The sequence below is a fragment of the Pleurodeles waltl genome, chromosome 9 (genome assembly GCF_031143425.1).
Source record: "Pleurodeles waltl isolate 20211129_DDA chromosome 9, aPleWal1.hap1.20221129, whole genome shotgun sequence".
Lineage (NCBI taxonomy): Eukaryota > Metazoa > Chordata > Amphibia > Caudata > Salamandridae > Pleurodeles > Pleurodeles waltl.
Window position 1 is genome coordinate 345,318,802 of NC_090448.1, and position 26,559 is coordinate 345,345,360.

Here is a 26,559-nt window from a genome sequence, read left to right on the forward strand (position 1 = left end):
AATAGAAAGCAAAGAGTCACACCCATAAAATGACACCGATTTCAGATACATCGGAGAGAAACCCAAAGACCATGAAAAGTATTATGCAATTTCCAACTTGCACGATTTGGTGAAAATCAGGGAACTGAAGGCATGTGAAGCTGCAATTAGGAAAGAGCACGATGGCATATAAGCAGAGGGCAGTCAGTATACGTGATAACTACAGCATACATGTTTGATACACTTGCTACATGAAGGCAGTTTCTGGGCTTCCTAATGGGCGATGAGACACCACAAAGCTGGGAAGCGGACAGAGCCAGGACAGCTGAGTAACATATCTTACACATGGGAACTGAAGTTAGCATTTTCTCATTCAATCTTTCACTTGAGAATGACTATTCTGGCTTCAGTGCTTTCAAAAGGTAATACAACTTTTGGTCTCAAACTGCAGCATTTGGTTTACTTAAACATGCATTCAAAACTACATGCTGTTAACCTCAAAGGAAAATGTACTATGCCATTGTTTCACACACACACTCTGTCCAATAAATGGTGCCACATCATACAGACCTCTGGCCAAGAAACACTATTTCCTCGCCACAGGGCCAACACAGCGTTTTTCACATGCATTCCTTTCTGTCCTTTCCCAGTCCTGTTTCCTCTGATATTTATGAATGAAATTGCAATCCTGAGGGATGGAGCTCACAAGTCATATGGGCATTGCCTGGATCTTTGTATTACACAGACAGAAAATTGTTTCAGTACCCAAATCAAACCATGTTAATTGGGGTCCAAATTAGGTTTCGTTATTGGACTAAGAAGTGACATTATACATTCATGGCTCAGTTATGGATTCAAGAGGGTCTTGTTCTGGTGTGAGGCATGGGATATGATTGTACAGTAAACTGTAATCTATACATATGAGCTGTGGAGCTTCAGTGTCTGATTTTAAGTCTCAGGGCAGCACCTATGGGTGGCAAAGTTAAAATTAGCATTCTCATTATTAATTGCTTATGCTGTTTATAATATTTTCTACGCGCATGATTGCCAAAAAAGTATCCTGGCGCTTCGTAGAGAATATGCACGTAAGCTGGTGTTAGACAAGCTTTTGGAAAATTGAAGAGATACGTTTTGAGTTTTTCCTGAAGACTACGAAGTTGGAAATAGACCTAATCTCCAGGGAAGGGAATTGCAGGCAGACACAATCTGAAGGAAAATGGATGGCCATCTTGTTGCACCTTCTTTATCTTGGGTACTGCTGAGAGGAATGCTGAGGTGGAACACAAGGATTGGGTAGGTCGGTGCCAAGAGAACACCTGGCAAACAAAGAGGGTACCTTTTGCATGAAATATTTAAAGCCGAGCTAGAGGCTTCTTCACAGAAGCCAGTGTAATGACTGAAGTGCCCCAAAACTGGTGTCTAGTGGGGTAGTTTCGGTAAAATATGGTCTATCATATTTTGTAAGAGTTGGAGATGATGGGCGGTAGGAAGGAAGGCCAAGGTAGAAGGCCAAGGTAGAGCGAGTTGGTGTCATCAATACTTACTGCTTGCTGAATTGTGAAATGCATGCTAACTGGAACAAAAGGCAGAATCCTGCTAGACACTTTGAAATGGAAAAAAACAGAATGCCAAGACTTTGGGCACCTGTGTTTTAAAGGATAACTTGTTGTCAAACTTTTCACAACACTAATAAGGCAGGAGGCAACAGTTACCCAAAGCATCAGGCCTCCATAAACAGTGCCTGTGACGTGCATCCAAACATTATTGTAAGTAGTAACTAAAAATGAATAACACATGGAGATAATGCACATATCTCAGGAAAAGTATCATATTTTCAAAATCACAAAAATTAAATCTTAAAATCAAACAGTGGAAGTTTGGGATAAGATGAATAACACATACATTCTATGCAAGTGTAAGTCTTTCTTGTATGGCTACTCTTCACTTTAATGGTTCTATTACCTCTGGCTAATTGTGGATCAGTCACAAGTTATGTGCTACATTGGATTGATCTTTTACTAACTCAAACCTTAATATTTAATCTATCCAGGTACTAACGCTGACATTTCACCTCTCCACCTTAAAGAGAATTGCATAGAAATATAGATTTGCAAAGATACTAAAAAAGCAGGATCTTGTTTGAGGGAGTGGTTGGCACATTAATCACAAATATTATGGTTAATGATTCTCCTCCTGCCTCCTATAACTTACCAGACTGCCTGCGCCCACGGCGATGGCTGCTCCCATTGTCCAGGCTGAGGATAGGAAAGCTCTTACGACCCCTCTCTGGGCTGTACATATACTGTGGAGGCTCTGAAAACAATATGGCAGAGATGTGGTGTGTTCAGCTTCATGGCATAAACTTTGGCTAGAGGCTTGTCGTAAATGATGCTTAACCATAGGATAAATATCCACACCATCACTTTCATGAACAACAGAGGCCCAGCATCCAATCACAGTACACTGCAGTATTGCATGAAAAACACAATGACAAACAAGGACAGTCTTGTGTTAAGGAGGAGCTGGTAATGAGCAAGGACATTTTCCTGTGGCATTAGCTTTGTTCTAAGAAAAGTGAAACAGTTTATTTTATAAAACAGGAGGTCATAGATTGCTCAAACTTTCAGCCACATATGGATGTTGGTCCAAAATACCCAAAGTAATATTGAGTAGTTACAATGAAGTGACTAGAATATCAAGGAACATCGATCAGTATGTATAGATTTGCTATACCCGACTGCACATATATGTACCTTGATAAAGTATGTATCTTCAAGCTGCCTTGATGTGGAGTTATGAATAGTAAATCTATACCTCCCTCTGTGCCATTCACATATTCAATATTTTGGTTTTGGATATTTTGGTCATGATATTGTGACCACTCAGTATTCTCCACATTATTCCAGAATACAGTCATCAGGGGTGTGTAGCTTAGAGTGATCTGTTAAACTTTTATCACTTGGATTATTGAAAATCAAATGGTGACTTGTGAAATACAACTGAATGAGCTAGGACTGGAATTACAAGTGTTTGATCAGATCTGAACCAGCAGAATCAAACCCCCAAGGGCAAGGACGATGATGATCTACTCACAATGGTGCCCAGTGAACTCCTGCTGGCCTGCATCCATTACCTGACTGCCTCCTGGCCTGTGCATAGCCCCTGGAGTCATCCAGCCTTGGGGAGGAGACGGTTTTCTTAAGCAGCTGTGGGCTGAACTGGCTGTCTGATGAGTCTGGAGAAAGGGCAAAACAGAGATCAGTATGACAGTGGAAAAGGCTTCAAGATATTCAAATATTCACTCTGTTAATTCACTCACTGCTCAATGATGACTTCACCAGCATGCTAAAGATGACTGCAGTTAGCGAACATTGGAGGCAGTGAGCTAAGAATGTCTGCAGCTCATAAAACCAGGGACGCAGGCAGCACTTAGGCCCTGATTTATACTTTTATGCACCGCATTTGTGTCATTTTTTTACGCAAAGCGGCGTAAACTTACAAAATACAGTTGTATTTTGTAAGTTTGCACCATTTGTTTTATCAAATAATGATGCAAATGCGGCGCAAAAAAAGTATAAACCAGGACTTTAGTGTCTGCAGTGAACCAGTGTTAATTGCCACAAGATAGGGGTATCGGAGCTGAAAAGCAGTGAAGAATGATCTGTATGTTTGCACGGATTTTTAATCAACTACTGAGATATAAATATGCCTATAGAGAAGTAAAGAGAGTTGTGGGTGTCTAGAAAGCAGAATATGTTAGCAGAAACTTAAGGGTTTCAAAAAGAAGTTACAGATATCTGGAGTGAGCGAAGGAATCCTGCAGCAAGCCAGGGATACCTACAGCAAGCTAGTATGTATGCAAAGAGTTAGGAATGCTTTCTGAGAAAGATGTTTGCAGTAAATCAATATTAACAGCGAGCTGGGGACATATGCGGGCTACAAATGTCTGCACAAGGATAAATACAGCTGCAGCATGCTAAAAATCTGCATGGGGACTGCGCTTTCCACAACATTTGATGAGGGCTAGAGTGTGTACTGCAAACATGGGACATGGGAAGTAAGTTCATAATATCTGCAGCAAACTAATGATATTTGGAGCAAATCAGGAATGTCAGTTGTTCTCTAAAATTCCCTGGAGAGAGATGTAGACATCTCCAAAGAGCAAGGAATCTCAGCATAAAGTTACGTATTTTAGGATGTAGTTAAAAATATCAACGTATGCTAAGAATGCCCGCAGTGAGTTAAGATGTGTGGATTGAGCCGCTGACAGCAAAAAATGTCTGCAGGATGCTGGCGAAATCTGGAGCAAGATAAGCAGATGTGCAGATAGCTAGGAATATGTGGAGCAAGAAAGGATGGTCTGGAGTCAGAAGTGCATGTTTGGAGTGTACAGTGGGTGCCTAGAGTGAACTGTGGGTGTTGGTGGCCATTTACGAACGTCTACAGGCATCTAATGATGTCTACAGTAAGATAATAAGTTGTGCAACATCCAAAGGAGGCTTCAAGTGTCATCGCGCAGATACACCCACAGTTAATGTCAACCTCACTATGTGCTGGACAGTAGGTTTCACTTACACTGGTAGCTGTTCTCCAGCAGGACCTGCTTTGCCTAAAAAACAGAAGATGGTGTTAGTATGTGCAGAAAATATTTCTTTGACCTGTTTCTACTTCTCCCTTTTCACCTCAGCCTTTTCTTCATCCTTGTCTTCTTCTTCCTCTCTCCATCTCTCACATTCTCTTCTTCTCTTTATGTCATTGCCAATCCAACCCTCCCAAGGCACATTCCTTCTCTGCACCCCGTCCACCCAATAAACAATGCCCCTTCTTTCCTTTTCCGGTGAGTAACAGGAGGGAAGAATGATACTAAGGCAGCCCGCTCCAGGCCTAAAGAAGGGTGGCTGTGGAAACTGTGTGTTGAGCACACTTTGCTGAATTACCTTCTGGGGGATGGAAGCTGGGTGATTCTCCACAATCAATCGGGTCAGATAATGAATCCATAACCGCTTTTCTTCCTGATTTCTGGCCTGTGAAACACAACAAAAACTTCTGTCATTACATTGCATTAAGGCAAGTTGGACCAGTGTCAGTACAAGATGGTCGATGAAGTACTAGCTGCTGCCAAACAGGAGAGGGGTCTTGGGGTTATCATATCGCGCAATACACAGGTTGGTAAACAGTGTGGCAGGGCATTGATAGAGGCTGAGGTGCACGAAGCAAGGCATGATGAGCGAATGGTGAGTCCTATCCTATAGAACTGAGTTCGGTACTGCGGCCACGATCTGCAGACCAACTTTTGGAAGTCGGCAGGGAGGAATCAAGCTACAACCGAGTTTTCACCAAAAGTCTTTTTAAGTCACCTTCCAATGTCTACTGTAGCAGAAATTATAGTTGGCCTGTTGTAAATGATATTTGATGATCCATTTGTAGGAAATGGGTTTGGGGATATTGATAAGTGTATAAACAAAAGAAAAGGCAAGGGCGGTTCTACTGCTAAATAGAATTATAAAAACATCACTGATAAAAAGCAATAACCTCTATAAAGCTGCAACTAGAATCTACTATTTTTCATATGAATCAGTTTGGCAGATATCCAAAATCACATACAGGAGCAACTGAAAACTGAAAACATCTGAAAGCATTTTAACTTGGGAGATGGATGTTCCACTCACAGCAAGACTGGCACACAAAATGCATCTCACGTTGTACCAAGCGAGCAAGCGTCATGAGCAAGTCTGATCCAAGTTGCCCTCCAAGAAAATGTTGGAAAATTGAGGCCAAACAGGACATTTTACAGAACCGATTTCCAAATTAATTTTCCACAAGGTATAGTTCTTTGAGTCGTTTCTAAAGAGCATCTACAATCAAAGGACCTGTGCAGATTCACTGTGTGCATTCTCTAGGAGGTCTCTCCACAAGGCATCCTTCAACGAGCCCTGTGATGGGCCTGCACAAGGCTAGCCTGCCAGTGGCCTTACTTACCAGAGGAGTTTATTCACCCTGGGGCTACTCTGGGGCTACTACTGCTGGAGTCCTGTAGTTGGATGGCATTTCTGGGAGAACAGGTGGGCCGTGTCCTGCATTCACTGTCACTGTACAGATCTACTAAACTCAGAACACACGGCACCTCTAGGGTGGAATGCAAGCAGAGTGGGTGGTCACTGAATGTATTTCTCCTGTGGGGTAGCATGGACGGAAAGTGCATAATTATCAAACCTAACATTTACTTTAGCTGCAGGGCAGCAGAGCTTAGAAGTGCATGTACGAAGGACTCCAGATCCAAGTATTTGTCGGATAGCACGTCTAGAACGTTTGCACATGATTTCCTGTTGCATACAGGAGACTAATGGTATTACACAGTTTCCCAGGTTTTATTTAGACACCTGTACTGTCCTGGGTGAGGGCCTTACCTGGACAACCTGTTGCTGCTTAGGAATGCTGAGATCAGAAATTTTGAAACTCAAAGAATCCTTCACATTTTCGATCAGGACAAGGTTGCAACACTGCAGGGGGGGAAACAAGAATGAGGTACATTTTTATATAATCTTCTGAATCTGTAAAATGCCCATGCACAATTTCATGATTTGAGCCTTGCCCTAGGTCAAAAACACAGTATCTCCACAATTGCTCACATCCGTTACAGATGCCACACAAACTGGCTTAAATACCTGCCAGATCTACGATTAGTAATGCAAGGTAATATTATGCTATTTTAGCCAATTTCCAGTGGACAGCGGCCAACATCATTAGAAGTTGGCACCAGATTTGATTTTCGTGCTTGTCCAGGGCCGAATAAACTGGAATCCCTCCTAAGGGAGACTACACTGGCTTCACTCACAAAGCTAATGGAGGCAACATCGGTCAGAATTCAGAATGGAGTTCTTTCGTCAGATATCACACTAGGATGCAATTCTACAGAAATAACAAGTATGAAATATAATGCTGGGTACATTGTCAGTACAAGGCTAAAAGACAAATCTCTCAAATGGGTCAAGTCACGGGACATGGATATGTACCTGAGGAGAAATGCAAAATAAACATTGAAATGCGATGTTTTCCTTCTATGTGCTTAGTTGGTTCTTTCCGATTCAATGCTAATCACCAGAAATGTAGGAGGAAACCGATGGAGTTTGAACACTTTTTACATCGATGTCCTTTACTCTACCCAACAACGTCATCTGCGCTCCATGATAAAACTGTGGGTGCCATAATATTGGGGACTGGGAGTGGCAGGCTATGACCTTGACCTTTCAATGTGGAAAGGAGGCAAGGACAGTGCATGGATTTTTCAGAGCCTATGACAAAATGACCCCATTTTCTTTAGCACAAAGACTTTTGTGAATGTAAGTGTTGCAATTTAGAACCGTTTTTGGCCACTGGAGACATGGACTTAATGTATCTTGGCCATTGGTAGTTCTCCCATGCAGACCATATCTCAAAATGTATCTCGATCTCATCAATACTTCTGCCAAGTCCCACCCACCGGCTGAAGTTATATAGATTCTGTTAGAACCTGGAGGCCGGAGTGGCAATAGCATGCACTAAAGACTTGAAGAGAGGATAGGGGATAAAAACTCCATTGCCAAGGCAATGGACTTTTCTACCAGTGCAAGTACCTATCCCCTTTCCCAACCTCATATCCTTCATGTTACCCAGCAAAACATTGGACTCTAGAAGAGATGGTACCCCAGAAATACCCTGAAGTGAGTGAAGGGAGGTCAGATCTCCGTTGCTTTCTTTCTACTAATTGTTCATGTTTATGAGCTGGTGTCGTGGTGGTTCTATGTCAGAATATCGAGAATAAAAATATCATGCTACTTAAAGACTGTAGCCAGAAAGCCAGCTACCAAAGTAAGATGTAGGTATATATTTACAGATTTACTATTCATAAATTCTCTGTCTATGCACATATATGGGTGTATGTTTATGTGTGTATATATATATATATATATATCTATATATATATAGATATATATATATATATATGTGTGTGTGTGTGTGTGGGGAGTGGCCATGACAAACGTGAGGCAAAGGTTAGGTGAGTCATGAAGCCTCTCTCATCCCTCAACAATGTTAATAGAATATTTTGCTCTGCACATTTCCATATATGGATAGTGCCATGGTTTTATTTGTGTATACTTCATGCACAGTTGCATTAAAGGCGCCACATTTATGATGCGGCCTTTAGGGGAAGTAAAGTCTCTTATAATTTGAAGGAGGTCTTTAGATGAGTGGAAGGCCTTATGAATATATTGAGCAATACAAATTATGAGTACCTTTTTTTAAAAGGACGTTATAGGATTCAGTAGTCTTGATGTATATCTGCTTGTCCGACTTAAGATACTCGCACAAGAAGTAGTACGTAAGTTGCAGCGCAAAGTGACCGACAGATCGCATAAAAGTTTGAGCATAATCTGCACACGCTATTTGTGACCTGTCTCCTCGTACAATGGCCCTTGATATAATGAATGTATTACAAAATTATAATGCAAACTCATCTTTGGATGGAATATAACAACCCCCGTGACATTCCAAAACAGAGTCAATGATAGCATGCATGTAACCTAGAGTGGTGGGATTGTGCCGGAGTAACATTTTCTGTTGGGCACACGTTATACACAACATCACTTTAATTAGCTTACAAAGATGTGTGTTTGGTAGATGAACTGCTCCCCACGCTTCTTGGCAATCAGCAGCATCTTGCTGAAGAGGAAGAAGGCCCGTTCTTTCTTCATGCGCTGGACACGAAATGTCCCCTCCAGGACCAGCTCTCCGAAGGCGCACAAATCAGGCCCCTTCCAGCTCACAAGAAGACTCTGGATCTCCTGGAGGACAAATAAAAAATAAAGTGTACTCAAAGGTATGGACTGTAGCCGGGATGAAACTCATCACTATATCTGAAAAGAAGAAGAAGAAGCAGTAGAACTGAAGTAGAAGCAACAATCCCCAAAGCACTTCCTGGAAGAGTTGTACGGTGATAGCAACAGACACAACTATCACAGCAGCAATATCAACTACCAAGCAACAGGAGCAGAACAGTGGGAAAAGTGAATTTAGCAGCAATAACAGAAGGAAAGCCAAACAAGCAGTGGCAACTACGATACAAACAACAGTACTGCAACAGAATGACAAATGTACTAACAATAACATGAGCAGAGCAACTTGAACAAGATAAGCAACAACAGAAGAGGTAGCAACAGTTATACCAATAGGTGCAAGGAAGGGGCCTGAAGGTCTACACCTATATGATTTAAGAGATAACGTATGATTTTCAGGTCTCGGACTGCAGGCTATAGTGGGTGTCCAGGACACAGGGCCTGATTTAGATCTTAGGGGACGAGTTAATCCATCACAACAGTGATGGATATCCCATCCGCTGAAATATAAATCACATTATATACTATGGGATTTATATTTCGGCGGATGGGCTATACGTCAACATCGTGACAGTGTTACTCGTCCGCCAAGATCTAAATTAGGCCCTAAGTCTGCATTCTAAGGTGTAAAACGTAGCCCTGCATTATGAGTTCTGCTGTTTTTTTGGATGCAAAGACCACCTGGGAAAACTGCCTACCGTATGTTTGTGGTTTGATAACAGGACCTTTGTTTGCACCCAGTACTATCGATCCGCAAAACTATATTGCCCGAACAATGCTTTTCCGCTCCCTTTTTCTGATATGTCTGCTACATGCAAATTACTCCAGATGATACGTTAGACTGGAACTGAGTATTCGGAAGCCCATTTGTGCCTAATTATGGATTTACCATGGACCTCCTTATTGACTCTAAGTGGAAAACTATTGATGCATCTGCTGATAAATGTGTGATAAAATGGCATTAATCATACAAGCAGGCAATCGGTAAAATTAAACGGATTCACAATAGTACTCTGTTAACTTTCATGCACAGACCACAGGGATTGAACACTCCTATGAGAACTGAGGCTGATTTACAACTATTCTCTTTTGTGAGTTTTATGTTAATTTGGGAGGACAAAAGACATGGAACATAGCAAGACAGATTAACTAATATGCGCCCAGAACACTATTTCCTATAAGCAAAGGGTTTATGTTATGTTATCAACATGTACAGAACATGTGTGACCCACAAGCTAAATCCTTCTTCTACAAAGACATTTAGATATATATTGGGTGTATAGGGAGTGAAGACTGGGAGAGAATGATAAACACATGTGCAACTTTCAACACGGAGAAACCAAAATAACATTTAGCAGCTGACTTGGGAAATACTTAAAAATGTCAAAATGAAATGTAGAGGCAATGAGAAGGTATGAAGTACAGCAAGTCGGTTTGCCAGGGCTAGCAGCGACGTAAACGATCCAGCACTTTACTATATTCTAAGGCCTGTGGAGGCGCAGTTGCACTTGTACTCAGGTTGGCACTTCTAACTCCGTAGCCAAGCCTGAGTGGGCCCTTTTCGCTACCCCTAAAGCACCCCCTGGAGGGCAGAGCAGGGGGTAGATGAAAAGATGGGCAGGTAAACGTGGGTGTCCTATGCCCCGGTAGTAAAGAACCCCCAAGTGGGTTTTCCTTACCTAGGGGATCGGCTCTTCCCATAGGTTTTGCTGATTCTCTATCCAGTGGGCTTATGGCCATGGGCACTTACCCAATGTAAGTACGGTGGGAAAGTGCGCGCGCCTTTCCTACCTATATTGGGAAGTGGCGCTGGCCACTGTGTGCGTGCAACCCACCAGTGGTTCAAATATGTGCTGAGCCTGTTATAACATTCCTGTGTATGCACACTTGCACCTATGGTGTTCTTAAACACAAGTACATCCTGTGATAGCTGGCCTGTGGGTTCGCAAAGGCACCTATACCCAGGGAGTGAAGAATACCCATGTGTTTTTCACTACTTATGAGAGCTGCTCTGCCCATGAGTTAACAAGGGGGAAGTTGCCATTTCTCTTAGTTGCAATGGTGGATTGAAGTGAAGCAGCCTCATAATGTTACCTAACATTGGATTCGTCATGAAAAACCCCTTCCTGTGGTAAAGGTGGTTTTGTCAATATCAACTTAGAAATGCCACTTCTAGAAAGTGTGCATTTCTATCCTTTAAAACGCTTTGTGTGCTTTTTATTTTTACTGTAGTCCACACTGGAGGCTGGGAGAGCACCAGTGTGGACTCCCAGTGACACCTACAAACCTTGGGCATGCAACTGGAACAGCAGATCTGTGCCATTTGAGGGCCTGGCTCTATAGATTGGAGTTATCAGTTGTGCACTAGGAGGAAATACTTCCATTGGAACGCACTGTGCAATTTTCCTGAATAGTGGTTGGCCTGGGCTGACTGCCAGCTGCTGTGTGGCACCCCGAAGTGTGCTCTCCAAGAGCTAGCTGGCTTGGCTCCTCTTCTCTGGTGGCGGTCTCAGGGACATCAAAGACCTCCCATGAAAGGCCTACGCCTTCTACCTGTGACTCCTGGAGAGCCGTGCTCTCTTAAGTGCCCACATCGTCTGCTGGATCCCACCTAGTATTGGCGGTGTTAGCGTGGAACCAAGTATTGTGCCTGGAGACCGGATTGCCTGGTGCAGAGCTCCAATGGAGCTGCCCGCATTCAAGGAGTGTAGCCCTGCGTAATGGGGCCTTTACAAGCATAAGCATCTTTTTGGTAGTGAACAGACTCACTGGTTGCAGGACCCCACGTGGCCCACTTCAGTGATCGTGCCGGATTTCTCTTGTGCGACACACCAACTGCATGCTTATTGCGTGCAGTGTCTGATTCACAGGTTGTGATCCTCGGAGGCGGGGTGTACCTATAGCAGTGCCTACCTTGTGAAGCACTGCTGAACTTGCGCCTGTGTGGTGACTGGAATTGTCTGGTACGACTCAAGGCATTATGCATCATACGTTGTGCCTCATTTCCAGGAAGGTACAGAACTTGTAACTCTTTGTGTGTGACTGGAATTGTCTAGTGTTACTCAAGTTGTTGCGCATCAGACGGTGTGCCTCATTTCCAGGGAGGTACGGAATTGGTAATTCTTCATTTGTGTGACCAGATTTGTCTGGTGTGACTCAAGTCATCACGCACCAAATATTGTGCCTTATTTCGAAGGAGGTGCTGAATTGCTGCTCTGCACTTTGAGTGATCAGAACTGTTGGATGCGATGCCTAACATTGCGCACCTAATGCTGTGCCTCATTTCCAGGAAGAAGTAGGGGAGCGAATTTGTGTCCCAGAGTGCTCAGATTGCCTGGGTGCAACTTTGCCCAATATGTGTAATACGGGGCACCTCCTCATTCCGATATGCTCACCTACTTCATCTCTCACTCACTGATTGCTCCTTTTGATGTCCCCAGTGGGGCAAACCAACTGCCATCTCCTCACCAGGCCCCAACAGCTCCTTGTTACCTGTTTGTATTGACGGAACGGGCTTGTGTGGTGAAAGTAAGAGAGTGGGCTATAGAACGCTTCTGAGAACGATTGGAAGGTCCCTAGATGTGATGCACCTCCTCTCACGTGTGCCTTGCAGAACTAGGCAAGTGCTTGGTGGCACAGTGGGGCAAACTTTGATAGCCTTTGATTGAACTTCCCAAGGGGTGCCCAAATCTCCATTTGTCGACTGCCACCTGAAACCACCTATTAACTATCCCCCTACCTTTTTCCCTGGGACCTTGATTAAGTGTGACTCTAGCCGGGATCACCCTACTTTCTGAGGGGGAAAGGTTTGCTTCAACTCCAGTCTGTGGAGGGTGGGGTAGTCGGGGTTGGCTGTAGGGTGGAGGAGGGTTTGAGCCACAGGGTCTGCAAGTACGATATCTTCTGACCAGCTGGATATCAGTGTCCCGCTTTAGGGTGCTGTGTGTGCGTGTTTATGCGGGTGCAGGCCATACCAACCAGCCCGATAGCCATCCCACCAGGTATCAGGGCTGAGTGAGTGCGTGACAGTGACTGCCTGTGCTTAACAACACTGCACTGCTGTGCTGTCCTACATGTTCATTCTTGCCAAGAGTGTATTATGTTTGACATTGGTTGAATGGCCCACAAGGCTATTTAAAAGTGTTATAACTAGCTAAGTGAACACATTACCACAATTATTGTGAATCAGGGTGTACCCTTTAACTGTGTGGGATTGAATTTGATTAATTGCTCGCTGGGTCTTGTGCTGACAACATTTTGCACCACATGAGGGTGCTGGGGCCTTCTCAAGGTGCACATATTACTGATGTAATTTCAACTCAGTTGGACATACTACTGCTAGTGATATTTCCAAACATAATTTATGCCCAGAGATACATGATGTTCCTGTTGTATTAATTAATGTGTGTTGAATATAAACTTTATTTACATACACCTCGTGTGAAGTCTCTTTCGTGACACTCAGCATATTTGTTGTGTGAGAGTGCTGTGCCAATGCTTTACACACTGCCTCGATGATAAACCTGACTGCTCAGTGCCAAGCTATCCAAGGGTGATCGCAGGTTATACCATGAGTGTAATCACCCACCCCTAATGGGAGTGGTAGGTTCTGCCAGGCTAGGACCTCGCCTCAGCCAACCAGAGCTGCCGCCTCCAACAACCTGCCAATAGGAAAAGAAGCTGTAAGCCAATTAGACATTGAAAAATAGCACTGATAACACAGTAAACATAGATTATATATAAAATGTGTACTTCCACCTCTCTGATGTTAGGATTTGGATTTTGAAACAAGAACCAAAATAATAAATATTCTGGAAGACATATTGCCAAAAATATTCCTTGTGTGAGAATCTCGACAGGTCCAGCTATTTATTCCATCTGTTTCCACTTGTGAAAGATAAATCAGAACTGTTAAAAAAACCACCAAATGAATTTATCTGTCTTAAAAAGTATAACTTCTTTAAATGTTTTTTGGCAATTTTTGGATGAAGAGTATTATGAGTTTACTGTTGGAATTTTGTATGATGGAGGTTTTATATGATGGGATGTATTAATCATCTATTTATAATGTGTTTTTAAGAGTGTGATCGTAGACCTTACTGGAGGTCAGTAAAGATAAAATATATAAAAATTGCAATTGAATTGAAAGACACATTTTTGCAAATATCTGCCACTTTCCGAATGCCAAGTTTGGCAGGGCTATGGTGACAAATTTCATTATCTGCCTTGCATTGGTAGCGCTGAGATGCTTCAACGCTCAAACCAAGAGCCTCAGGGTACAGTGCTTCCCGCAATACAATTTAATGCATACAGGGAGTGCAGAATTATTAGGCAAGTTGTATTTTTGAGGATTAATTTTATTATTGAACAACAACCATGTTCTAAATGAACCCAAAAAACTCATTAATATCAAAGCTGAATATTTTTGAAAGTAGTTTTTAGTTTGTTTTTATTTTTAGCTATGTTAGGGGGATATCTGTGTGTGCAGGTGACTCTTACTGTGCATAATTATTAGGCAACTTAACAAAAAACAAATATATACCCATTTCAATTATTTATTATTACCAGTGAAACCAATATAACATCTCAACATTCACAAATATACATTTCTGACATTCAAAAACAAAACAAAAACAAATCAGTGACCAATATAGCCACCTTTCTTTGCAAGGACACTCAAAAGCCTGCCATCCATGGCTTCTGTCAGTGTTTTGATCTGTTCACCATCAACATTGCGTGCAGCAGCAACCACAGCCTCCCAGACACTGTTCAGAGAGGTGTACTGTTTTCCCTCCTTGTAAATCTCACATTTGATGATGGACCACAGGTTCTCAATGGGGTTCAGATCAGGTGAACAAGGAGGCCATGTCATTAGATTTCCTTCTTTTATACCCTTTCTTGCCAGCCACGCTGTGGAGTACTTGGACGCGTGTGATGGAGCATTGTCCTGCATGAAAATCATGTTTTTCTTGAAGGATGCAGACTTCTTCCTGTACCACTGCTTGAAGAAGGTGTCTTCCAGGAACTGGCAGTAGGACTGGGAGTTGAGCTTGACTCCATCCTCAACCCGAAAAGGCCCCACAAGCTCATCTTTGATGATACCAGCCCAAACCAGTACTCCACCTCCACCTTGCTGGCGTCTGAGTCGGACTGGAGCTCTCTGCCCTTTACCATTCCAGCCACGGGCCCATCCATCTGGCCCATCAAGACTCACTCTCATTTCATCAGTCCATAAAACCTTAGAAAAATCAGTCTTGAGATATTTCTTGGCCCAGTCTTGACGTTTCAGCTTGTGTGTCTTGTTCAGTGGTGGTCGTCTTTCAGCCTTTCTTACCTTGGCCATGTCTCTGAGTATTGCACACCTTGTGCTTTTGGGCACTCCAGTGATGTTGCAGCTCTGAAATATGGCCAAACTGGTGGCAAGTGGCAAAGTGGCAGCTGCACGCTTGACTTTTCTCAGTTCATGGGCAGTTATTTTGCGCCTTGGTTTTTCCACACGCTTCTTGCGACCCTGTTGACTATTTTGCAATTTTAAGAGTGCTGCATCCCTCTGCAAGATATCTCACTATTTTTGACTTTTCTGAGCCTGTCAAGTCCTTCTTTTGACCCATTTTGCCAAAGGAAAGGAAGTTGCCTAATAATTATGCACACCTGATATAGGGTGTTGATGTCATTAGACCACACCCCTTCTCATTACAGAGATGCACATCACCTAATATGCTTAATTGGTAGTAGGCTTTCGAGCCTATACAGCTTGGAGTAAGACAACATGCATAAAGAGGATGATGTGGTCCAAATACTCATTTGCCTAATAATTCTGCACTCCCTGTATACACAGAGATGTGGACTGCAGTGGCATCTCTGTGAGCTAAAGCCACAGATCAAGTCCACAACAGATCTATTCTAGAGGTGTAACAACCCATAGCCTTACTGAATGTCTTCCAGTGGTTGACAGACGGGAAACTGGTGAAGCTGAACTGTGATTGGGTGTAGCAATAGTTATATTTGAAGACTACAGTCTTTGTCTTCCATTAACCAATGGGATTCAGCCAGTCTCAGTGTTAGTAGTAAACCAATTCAGACTCCTGTTCGCTGTTGTCCTGAATGAGAAGGCATGATGTTGCTACACTAGGTTTTAAGCCTTGCGGTCACTCAAAGCATCCGCCGTCCAATCAAAACACTTGGACATAGGGACTTCATTTTTTGCTGGACTCAACTTGTGCAGGACAAAGCTGTTTACATGCAGGACCTTCTCACATGCTGGCATGTTCGATGGGACCTGTGCTTGCAACCTCTCAGTGTTTTGCATCTGCTGATACAAGTTAGATTTGATGACTTTTAAAGCTGAGCTATGCTGAAAGCCTAGCTCTCTACATGAATGGCTACCACTCTAATTTCCTAGCGGCTCTCTCCCTCCTTTGACCCTCCTTGGACAGCTGAAGATTCTTCTATCTTTCCTGGGTTTTTGAACAGCTTCAAATTGTGATTTTAAAAAAATGGATGTCCACAGTCAACCTTTGCAGTCAGTTTAAGAATATTTTTTTTTATTTGACCTCTGCATTAATTGTTATCCCAGTTTAATGTGCGCTTTCAATTATTTTCTATTCTAGTCCTCTGAGTTGTCTTGAAAAGTGCTTCATTGAGAGTGGTTGGATAGCTGTGCACCAAAAAAGAACGTAGGGGTTAAGGCGCAATATCTAGCCTTGCCACATGGTGGCACCCAGTCCCCAGAGTAAGGCAAAATGAGCCAGCCAGATGGTGCAGAATTTTAACGACGAATTGATGTGACATACAAGAATAACAATGATTAGTATTTTAAATATGGCTTTATATATTATTGCTGCAATTTCGTAAATTGCAGATGTTAACATCAAACAATAAAATGGTACCTAATTTACCAACATCTGAAAATGATACACTTGGTATGTTTGAGCCACAACTGGGCATCTAACCCAATGACATATGCTTCTAGAACGAATTCGATGGCAATATAAACTAATATCCAAGAGAAATTTTATTTAGTAACTAAATTGTAAATTCATGTATTTTGGTCCTTATAATCACTCATTTTCTCCATTACCATTAGGCTTATTATACGAAGGCCTCAGGCAATCAAAATAAGTACATAGCATAGTAACAGCAAAGTCTGAAATAAATTAAGATATGTAGTTGACTTAAAGCACTTGGGGTTTTAGCGCAGGGTTTTATTTTAGTGTTTCCACATTCTCTTGTGCATGCCACAGTTGTGTTGTTTGCAGAAACAACATAACAAATATAACGGCTGATTTTTCATCAAGGATGACTACCTAAGCACAGAGTTTACAATTTTAAACTGATCTTTTCCCACTAAAAGCCGAAACGTAAAAAAAAAAAAATCTTTAAAAAAGTCCACAAAAAGTTGTGAAGCTTGTTTTTCTTCACAATGAATGGCACGCAAAACAGTTCTAACATCAGCATCTTTTGAGTTTATTTAGAACAGGAGTTGATGTTTTGTACATGTTGCGCTTAGTTGTTAAAGAACCACGGGCAAAGCCACTGCCTCCCCTTTCAAAGCCAATGCATGTAGTTGATGCTGAACAGCATAGCACACAGAAAACAAGGTTTCTGGCAATGTGCGACAGCATTGGCAAAAAAACAAACAAAAAAAGTCAAACTGGCTGGTCCCAGCATGATCATGTAAAGGCATGCCTGAGTCACTATTATGCACACATATATGTCATGATGCTGCGGTGGCTTTATATATATATATATATATATATATATAAGTCAGCTGTTTCAAAATGGTGGACAGAATATGTAAAATATAAGAAGTGTGTGAAACTGCATGGTAAACAAAGGAACAAGTGAGTAGAAAATTGCAACTGCTGAGCAAACTGAAAAAGAAAAAAAGAAAATTAAAAACAATGGGGACCGGCAGAGGAGCTGTGAAGGATTGGGAGAGAGCAACTCCTTGCCACTGAGCAGTGGGGAGCAACAATGAGAATGGTGAGGCAGGGAAGTTGAGGAGCTTGGGATAATAAAGAAATACTACAACAAAATTCAGATGGGGAAGCAGTAAAACACATACACATCGATGATCAACTAAACTAAAAAGAAAAACATAGTTCTGCATTGTCAGACATGGAAGGACATAAGTCATCCAATCAAAAGGGTGGTAAAGAAGCTATGCTCTAGAGGAGAGGTAAACACAAAAAGAGAAAGGAAAGTCTTTGAACAAGAAACAAGCAAACGAGATTGACAAGAAAACCAACCAAATATAAGTAATGGAGAGACACAAAGCCCACTCTAATTATTGGTGTTACGCACAAAAAGTGCAGTCTTGAAAGGCAGGAAACGCAGGAGATCTAAGAAACGGACACATTTTCAATGAAAACACAATTTGAAATGGAGTTACCTGTGTAGTTCTTCCAAAAACCATATTGAAATACATTTTAAGAAGTGCTGAAAACTGCCTACAGTTACAATTACATCATTTAAATATCTATCCATAAAGCTACACATTTGTATGTAGATTTATGGACTAACCAAAGCATAGAGCCAAGGCCAGCCTCACATTAACTGTGTCATCCTTCATCAGAAAATCAATACTTCCCAAAAATGTAGACAAGATTGTGAGTTGAGAGACAGGTCAATTGCCAGACCCACAAGATAAATAAAAATGTTGCTGTGATTGCAGTATGGAGAAAACATATCTCCACTGACAGTAAGGTGCAGAGAACAATTATGCATTCTTAACCTGACAATGCTGCTACTTCCAAAATCAGGGAAGATTCCCAGATGATTACACTCCTTTCAGTGATTTCAATGTTAAAATAATGTTGTGGGGTTCTTTGTGAATTAATAAGCACAACACTGGAGTTATGCCTGACATGTTAGTCACAACTGTTAGTATTTTAGGTTTTGGTTTATAATATCATTTTACCTTAAACTAAGGTTTGACAGGAATCAAAGTTACATCAAATAAAAAAATGTATTTTCAATAAAAAGTGCAACTATAGCATAACTACAAATTGGCAATAGCCACGGCTGTGGCATACATGTGATAAATAGGTGCACGTTTTGTGTGACTCAACCATAACTCCCAAATTTCAGATTATGTTTTTCAGGTTCCTCAAAATATTTTGGTACGAGAAAACAAAAATGATTTTCAGACTTTAAAAAATCAAGTCAGATTCCCTTCCAGAAGACACCAAAATCGAACATCAGAAACTATCACAAGCCTTTAACATTAAAACGTGGACAATTCGGCTACTAAAGGGATCCTTACTTTTTGAAAAAAAAACATGTTTTGAAGATCTCTCTTGTTATTTAAGCACTGCAAATCCATTCCACAAACACACTTCAGGTTTAATCGCTTTACAAGTTAATGCTATGGGGATTCTGTAATAACCCTCTTTTCTCTACATTTGCACAATTATAGGATTAACAGCCATTCCAGTCTCAAATGTAAAGTGCATTTAAATAGCAGAGGTTTTTCTTTACATCAGCCTTTCATTCTATTTCCTTTTAAGTGTCACACAAGATGTTTTTGACATTCTTTGAAAAAGATGTTTCAAATTTTCGAAAGGTTAATAGAGCAACCTTCACAGAGATGCAAGCATCCAATTTTGGCTTCCTTCGTGACTTTCTAAAGTTTAAAAAGTAAAAAATGTACTTATAACATTTACTACAACATCAAAACTTTCTGGTTTTGAGAGCGTATTATTTTATTGTAAATTAAATAAAAGAACCATCCCTTTTTAAGATAATATTGCCAAGTTTCAATTGCCAAACCTTTCTCTTCTAACGTAAAAATAAAAGTGTACAATTAGGACATTTGTTACTGCTCCTTTGTAAAACTTTAGAAATAAACTTTAGAGTTTGTCAACAGATCCTCCTATTTGCATAAAAACTGAATGTTCCTGCTATTGTGGCAGTAGCCTAGGACTGCACAGACACCCAATCATCCATGTCACATTCTATTGTCAGTGTTGCCAAGTAAAACTGTGCAAAGAAACAGAACTAGATGTAACAAATGCCCACGCAAAATATTCAACCTATGTGTTCATAGCATTTAGCCAGTGAAGTATAAGGTGCACTTGAAAACATTATTTTGACCATATATCTTCATTATGACAGATTCTTTAAATTACCCGTTTAGTATTTTCATTTTATTGACTATTCCCTAGTTTGTGCCCCACATTCGTTTTTCCATTACTTTGGGTATACCACTGCCCCCAATAGTTTTCCAAATAACTTTTTCTCGCATTTCTTTTATGGATACTGGTGCTTTTTCTTCTCTTTGCAGTGTTTTTTCTGAATTTTTTGCTGTTTCTTTATCATACTATTATAAAGGAACAGTGGCCCCTCATCAAAGCAGACAGAAGTGTTACAATGGGAATACAATCATGCTCATACATATAGTCCAATTGACATATATAAAGACATTTTTAATTGAAATTAATACAAAAATAGCAGGGGAAAAAGGAACAACCAAATAATTCAAGTACAAAACTTAGGCATTCATGTGTGACAATAATCAGTGAAGTAGGTTAGTCACAATTTCAAAAGAACATGTCTGCCTTTATAGACATTAATATCAGTAATCCAAAAGGGACAAAGTGCCAGAGTAGATGACGGTTCGGTTTGTCACACAATTATAAGATCATCATCAGGACATATAAATATTCATGCCCACTGGAAAAAGTATATAAAAAGTATGCTTGGATGAGGGACCACTGTTCCTTTATAATAACACATACCTCTGGTCCCTTGTTACCCATTGGTTTCCCTTGTTCACTATAATACATGTTTCTTAAGCTCTCTAGCTGTACTGCTTCTTTTTATTTCCTCTCAATGTTCTCCACTTTCCGGTGGAGGGGGTGGTGAGTGTCCACTGCACATGCACCGAAATGACACTCTTTCATCATTGCCATTCCTTATTTTGCAATACATTTTCTGCAGTTTTACAGTGATCACAATAATTTACAGATATATAGCACTCGTGCATGCTCAATGGATTGTCACATTTTGCTTATACATTCAAAGGATGAATATTTACCAACCAAGTAGAGGCACTAAATGGAGCAAAATGCCACTGTTATGTCAACATTTAGTGGGCGTTCATTCAGCAGTTTTGGAGCAGTATTGGAGAACTCAGTAATGGGAAAACTCGTGATATTTGGAAAAGTAACACGTTTTGGGACACCCTTGCCCCACTGAAAACTGAGATTTGTACATTTGTTACAGGGACCTGCTGCCTCTTGCCTTTGAATCCACATACAACAATGGTAAAAAATATCATATTAAACTGTGCACGTATATATATGTGTGTGTGTGTGTGTGTGTGTGTGTATATATATATATATATGCTCTTGAACCACCTCTACTACAGTAGTGTGCCCGAGATGTCTATTACAAGCAAAACTGAATCACTATCAGCCCTTTTGACCTCCATCTGAAGGACAACTTCTCATTCTTTCTTCCTTTATAAAACACAATGTTAAACTGGAGAACTTTTATCCAATCTGACCATGTCGCAGCCCTTGATGAATTGGCCTTAAGAGTCAGACTGAGCCCCATAGCTTTGGAAGTGCGAGGATCCATGATAGCTGGACGGGCAGACTGTGGGAACACGAGGATCTAAACGCAAGAATTCCCATGGTGTAGCGTATATATATCGTATTAAATAAACAGCGCCGCTCATTTGCAGTTATTAAAATATTAGCCAGTCTTAAAAGTCACAATGCTCGTTTTTACAGGCGGAAAGTGAGTTGCAACTTTTTTTACTACCCAGTCTGTCAGGGACTTATTACTGCGGGAAAAAGCCATTTCCCCTAATGTTTAGAAAGCGCTTGTCTCACACACCCACCAACACAGCGTGGCTCTATTATTGCTGGCAGGACATCTACTGAGAGTTGTCCGACAAGTTCCCACACCTCAGATTTCAAGAGTTCCTACCCACTGCCCTGAATGATGATAATTTGCTTCCCAGAGCTATAATTATGGTTGTAATAAGCCACTTACTGGGGGGAGGGCGGCCACAGCACAGAAATAGAGAAAGGTTTATTCAAGAATCTCGCCAAAGAAATCTAAGCTTGTGTTACAATGTGCAGAACATTACAACAGCGGACATTTTATAGTCCTTCAATATCCCCTACGAGGAGCCACAAACAAAAACTGACAGTTCTAGAAAAGAAATACTGCGGTTGTAGGAGGTACATGCATTGACTGTACATGACTTGGTCTGGAAGCTTCTGTACAAACTATTAGAGCGCCCCAAATATTGCAATAAAAATATGCAATACGGAAGCTACAGATTTTCTTCTTTCAGACATGGATGTTACGCGCTTGTGACACAAATTCTAAACCCTGCAAAAACAAAATGCCAAAATCATTTTTTCATTTCATTGGGATACCCTGTCATCATGGCTGGGTTATTGAGGAACAATATGTGATAGTAGCAACTGTTAGTTTCTACATCCAGTCTGCAGGTTGTCCATGCGTCAGCAGATGATGCCTGGTACTTCTGAGCCCAGGCTGGTTATAGGACAGCTGGAAGTGAAACTTGAACTGATGGTGGCAGAATACTGGACCCAAAAATCCAATTGAGACCCTTTTGCCTGCGGGCAAGGTCGAGCAGCAAACTAAAAATCACACAAGAATGCTTGTAATATAATTTCTTAGACAAACCCTAAAAGATAATTTCGTTTGTTGCCCCCTTCAGTAATGAATGCAGCAACAGACAATCATTAATCACAAACTCTGTGCTCCTAAAAGAAGGCTGTCCACAGATGACTGCAATCCGAATTTGCCCGCATTATCCTCAAACATAATATATATCAAATAATATTGTATATCATCTATATCTCAATTTCGTAAATACACCGTATGATATTATGTTTTAAGAGGACGAGATGTTTTGAGTTTGAATGTATTTCTGCCATACAGCATGTGTATCATGCATGTACACACAGCTTTGATATAATAATTGTTATTATTTGCTTGTCTGGTATTGTGTGTTTATGTGTGCTGGTAATATCTGTCTGTAGCTTCAAGTACACAGCATACCCTTCTTAAAATCAGAACATAAAAATCTTGATTTTCATATATGTATGATACCAAAGATATACGGTATTCCTAAAATAGTGTAAGACATGCTATTATTGATTTTTTTTTCTTCACTATTTGTACATTTGTGTGCATCTTATATTTAAATCAAATGTATCTTATTTAAAAGTGCAGTAATAAAACATATGTCTCGAGCTTCAGAGAATAATGTAAATGTTAGCGCCTGGCTGTGTACTGTGCTTACAGGTTAAGGCAAGAGCATTCTTTACAGGCACTTCAGGTGTGAACAAAAAGCATTGAAAGAAGCTCATCTTATACCTTGACACCCAACCTTTGCTTAATTTGTACTTGTTGTTTCCGGTGCTGAACACCTTATTTTTGAGGGCCGGGGCTTATTCTTCTGCTTCAGGCATTTGCTGCGAGCAAAAGACACATATGGGAAAGACGGAGGAAGGGAAAAACGAAAAAGCGCCCCAAAGGGAGAAAGTAAAAAGCCGCTAGAGTGAGCTGAAGGGGAAGGAGTGGCTTTCTATTGATTGAAGAGGACCGAGATGGCTTCAGGATTGGGCTGTCTCAGTATTCCATGTTCACACATTTAATTGCAGCTGCCGCGTGTTTGAGAGGAGGGCTTTGGGCACCGGCACCTTGTTATTTACAAATCAAGCACTGAACCCAGCTGAATGACAACGGGGCTAAGCTCACAAACGACTGCTAGGCAGGCTTGAGCTCCGAGTTAACAGGTCTTAACAGAGCCCACCAAAGCTAATCTTACTGAAGGACTTTTAAAACACTGTAATGCCATTATCCTGTCCCCGAAGTGTCACAACTATGAAAATACAGCACCCTTCCTCAAAATGCCACTCTAGAGAAGAGTATCCGCGGTCTGTGGCCTGTGGGAGATGACCACTTTACCTGTCTATTAAGATACATTGTAGGAAAGGAGATACATTATTGCAACGCTCTTGTGGTTTGAAAGATAATCATTATTGTGGCACGGCCCTTCTGTGGAAAAGTGAAAGACTGCTAGCCATGAACAGAAAACCATCACTGTACGAACATGAAACTGTCACCCACCAGCTGAACATCAAAAGATACGTCCAGTGCTTTCCAACTCTACCTTCTTCTCACATTAGAGGAGCTGGCCTAAACATGTCTACTGAAGTAGTGTTTGATATTGTGACCCAGGTAACGAAAACTACATTTACTGACTTCTACCTTTAGGGAGTAACAAAGGTGCAGCTAATCTCCCAAAGCCAAACAAAAAGGGCTTAAGAAGTACATCACACATGGTCCTCAAGGTACCCCAAGAACTTCTGCTTTGAAGTTGTATCTTCTAATAGTGCCATCAATAATGTACCAAATTTAAATATCTACCTGTCTATGTAGTGCAAGCCTTTGTGCCAACTGAAACACGGGAAACAACAGAAGGAGGCAGTGAGGTGAAGATTAGAATGGACAGTATGGAGAAGGTGGAAACCAGGCACAGCCCCTCCACTAGGGTGGAGGAGCGTTGGCTCCTCCCATCCCCCCCACCACCACCAGCAGCTGCAAATCTTTTACTACAAAACGATAATAAACTACATTCATGTTTATAGTAAAAGGGGTGAAGAATTGAGGATGACAAGCACTGAGGGGGAGTGCACAGCCGTCTCGGGCCAGTCAACCACACATGTGCACTGTGCTCTCTCCACCCCGGCACTATGTTGCCGGGCTGGAGAGAGCCTGCACAGGCTCCCAGTCTGCCTGGGAATGCCCTGGCTGGGTGCTCCCAGCCAATCCCAATGCTGCTCTGAGCAGCATCAGGATTGGCCGCAGGTCAGGCTGGGAGTCTGTGCCTGCAGCAGAGGAGTGGCGCAGAGGTGGCGTCAGTGGCGGCATCATGCAGGTAAGTTTATTTTAAAAAAAATTAATTCCTCCCCCTGTCCCTGCGCACTGCCCCACCCCTAGAAAAGTACCACAAGCCGCTCCTGGTGGAAACCTTACCTGTGGAGGCCATGGAGGCAGAACTGGAGGAAGGGCCAGGTCAGAGACGAGTAGCTGACCAGTCGGCAACAGGAGCAGCCAGGTTAGCATTTATGGGTTATTTTAAATAGAGTTATTTAGAACAAAGAAGTAACCTCGCACCTTTTTGTATTGCAAGTGCTCCTTGTCGGCGAGAGTTCATTCACTGTTAAAGTTCTCCTAACGTTTGCTTTCCATCCCCTTCAGGGTCAGCCCGGTCCATAGGGCAAACTGACAGGGTCAGAAGGGATAGTCTATCAATATGTGGTATGTTTTTTGGCTGTTTGTGGGTCTGTTTTATGGTGTGGTGGTCTTTTTTTTTAATTTTGGTGTCCCTGATGTTATCCCAAACATTGCCTGTAGCAAGTACAAATGTATGCATTCTCCCATATTTTGTAAAACACGTATACAGCAAGTCTTTGTAAACTCAAAACTACCCAATTCGCAAATGTGGGACACGTTTTTAGCAATTTGATTTACTAATGTGGGACAGTTTTATTTTAGTGCCAGGCGCCTACTACCTTTCTCCATCCGACCTAGTTGTCCTCTTCTCTGTTTCGTTCACTTTGTTGATACTTCGTTGCTGAACTGTCATTGTTGCCCTGTGTTGTGCTTTACCTATTCTTCCAACAAGGCTGCTGGGGTTGTGCACGTGTCAGCTGAAGGTGCTCCAGACTTCCTGGCACTCTCTGGGGCCGACAACTGCCCGAACCTTGGAGGCACAGAGTAATTTAACAACCAAGCTCAAATAATCGTAACTGGCCTCAATGTATGTTCTCTCTTTTCCTATTAGGAGTTTCATACATGAGAAGACTATGATTAGGTACACGGGTCAGGAGATTATGTGCACAGAGGTAAGACTCGCCCAGTGATGTCTCACTCACTCTCTCTCTTTTACACAGGGGTGGAGGTGACCGTGGTATTTTTCCCCTCAGTTGGTGCAGTGGTTAATTGATGCTGGTAATAGGTACGACTTCGCTCCCCAAATACACCTAGTGTAGGTGGGAAATGCATGTAACCTCTCATCATCTAATGATGCTTGATAAAAAATGCTGCAATCAGGGCTGTAGAAGCATTTTCAATAAAGGTAGATCAATGACAAACCCTCTGCTAAGACATTTTTCCCCGACTTCAAATGGCTCAAATTCTCCAAAACCACAAACAGATGATTTGATTTTGGACAACATCCTAATTGGTAGTCAGAGCCTCGAAACCCTTTGCATCCTCTACCAGCAAAAGACTCAATACAGACTTTTAGTTAATGGACTGTAAGAGGGAGGTAATGAAAGAAAACTACAATAGCCAGAACAAACTAGAGTTAAAATACTAGACACTCCAACTCAGAAATACTAAGAAATATTTGTAAAATACAATAAATAATGTCCGATTGTATAGTCTGTCCATTGGGCAGGAAATGAGAACATTTGCAAATTTCTAAATTTCCTTCCAAAAGCGTTCAAACTTCTAGAAAATACTGCTTTAATATACATGGTACCTGTATGGTGGTTCTTAAAATGAGAGGATATACCAGTGTCAACAACATGGGGATTAGCACGTTCTTCCTAAAGCACACTCAAACTATATAAATATTTGATGCAGCTAAGGCAAAAGAAGAAGAGTATAATGAATAGTCATCAGGTCAACATAACTCAAGACC

At 41.5% G+C, this 26,559-nt stretch overlaps 1 protein-coding gene across 1 annotated transcript in view; it reads right to left on the bottom strand.

Annotated features, from left to right (window-relative positions):
- Positions 1-26,559, bottom strand: part of PLEKHG2 (pleckstrin homology and RhoGEF domain containing G2) — a 361,757-nt gene that overhangs the window by 77,922 nt on the left and 257,276 nt on the right. The window contains exons 9-14 of the mRNA XM_069207509.1: positions 8,619-8,801; positions 6,387-6,479; positions 4,917-5,003; positions 4,555-4,588; positions 3,113-3,214; positions 2,191-2,292 (exon numbers count right to left, since the gene is read on the bottom strand). Coding sequence (XP_069063610.1) covers positions 2,191-2,292; positions 3,113-3,214; positions 4,555-4,588; positions 4,917-5,003; positions 6,387-6,479; positions 8,619-8,801 — 601 coding nt within the window. The remainder of the gene's footprint in view (positions 1-2,190; positions 2,293-3,112; positions 3,215-4,554; positions 4,589-4,916; positions 5,004-6,386; positions 6,480-8,618; positions 8,802-26,559) is intronic.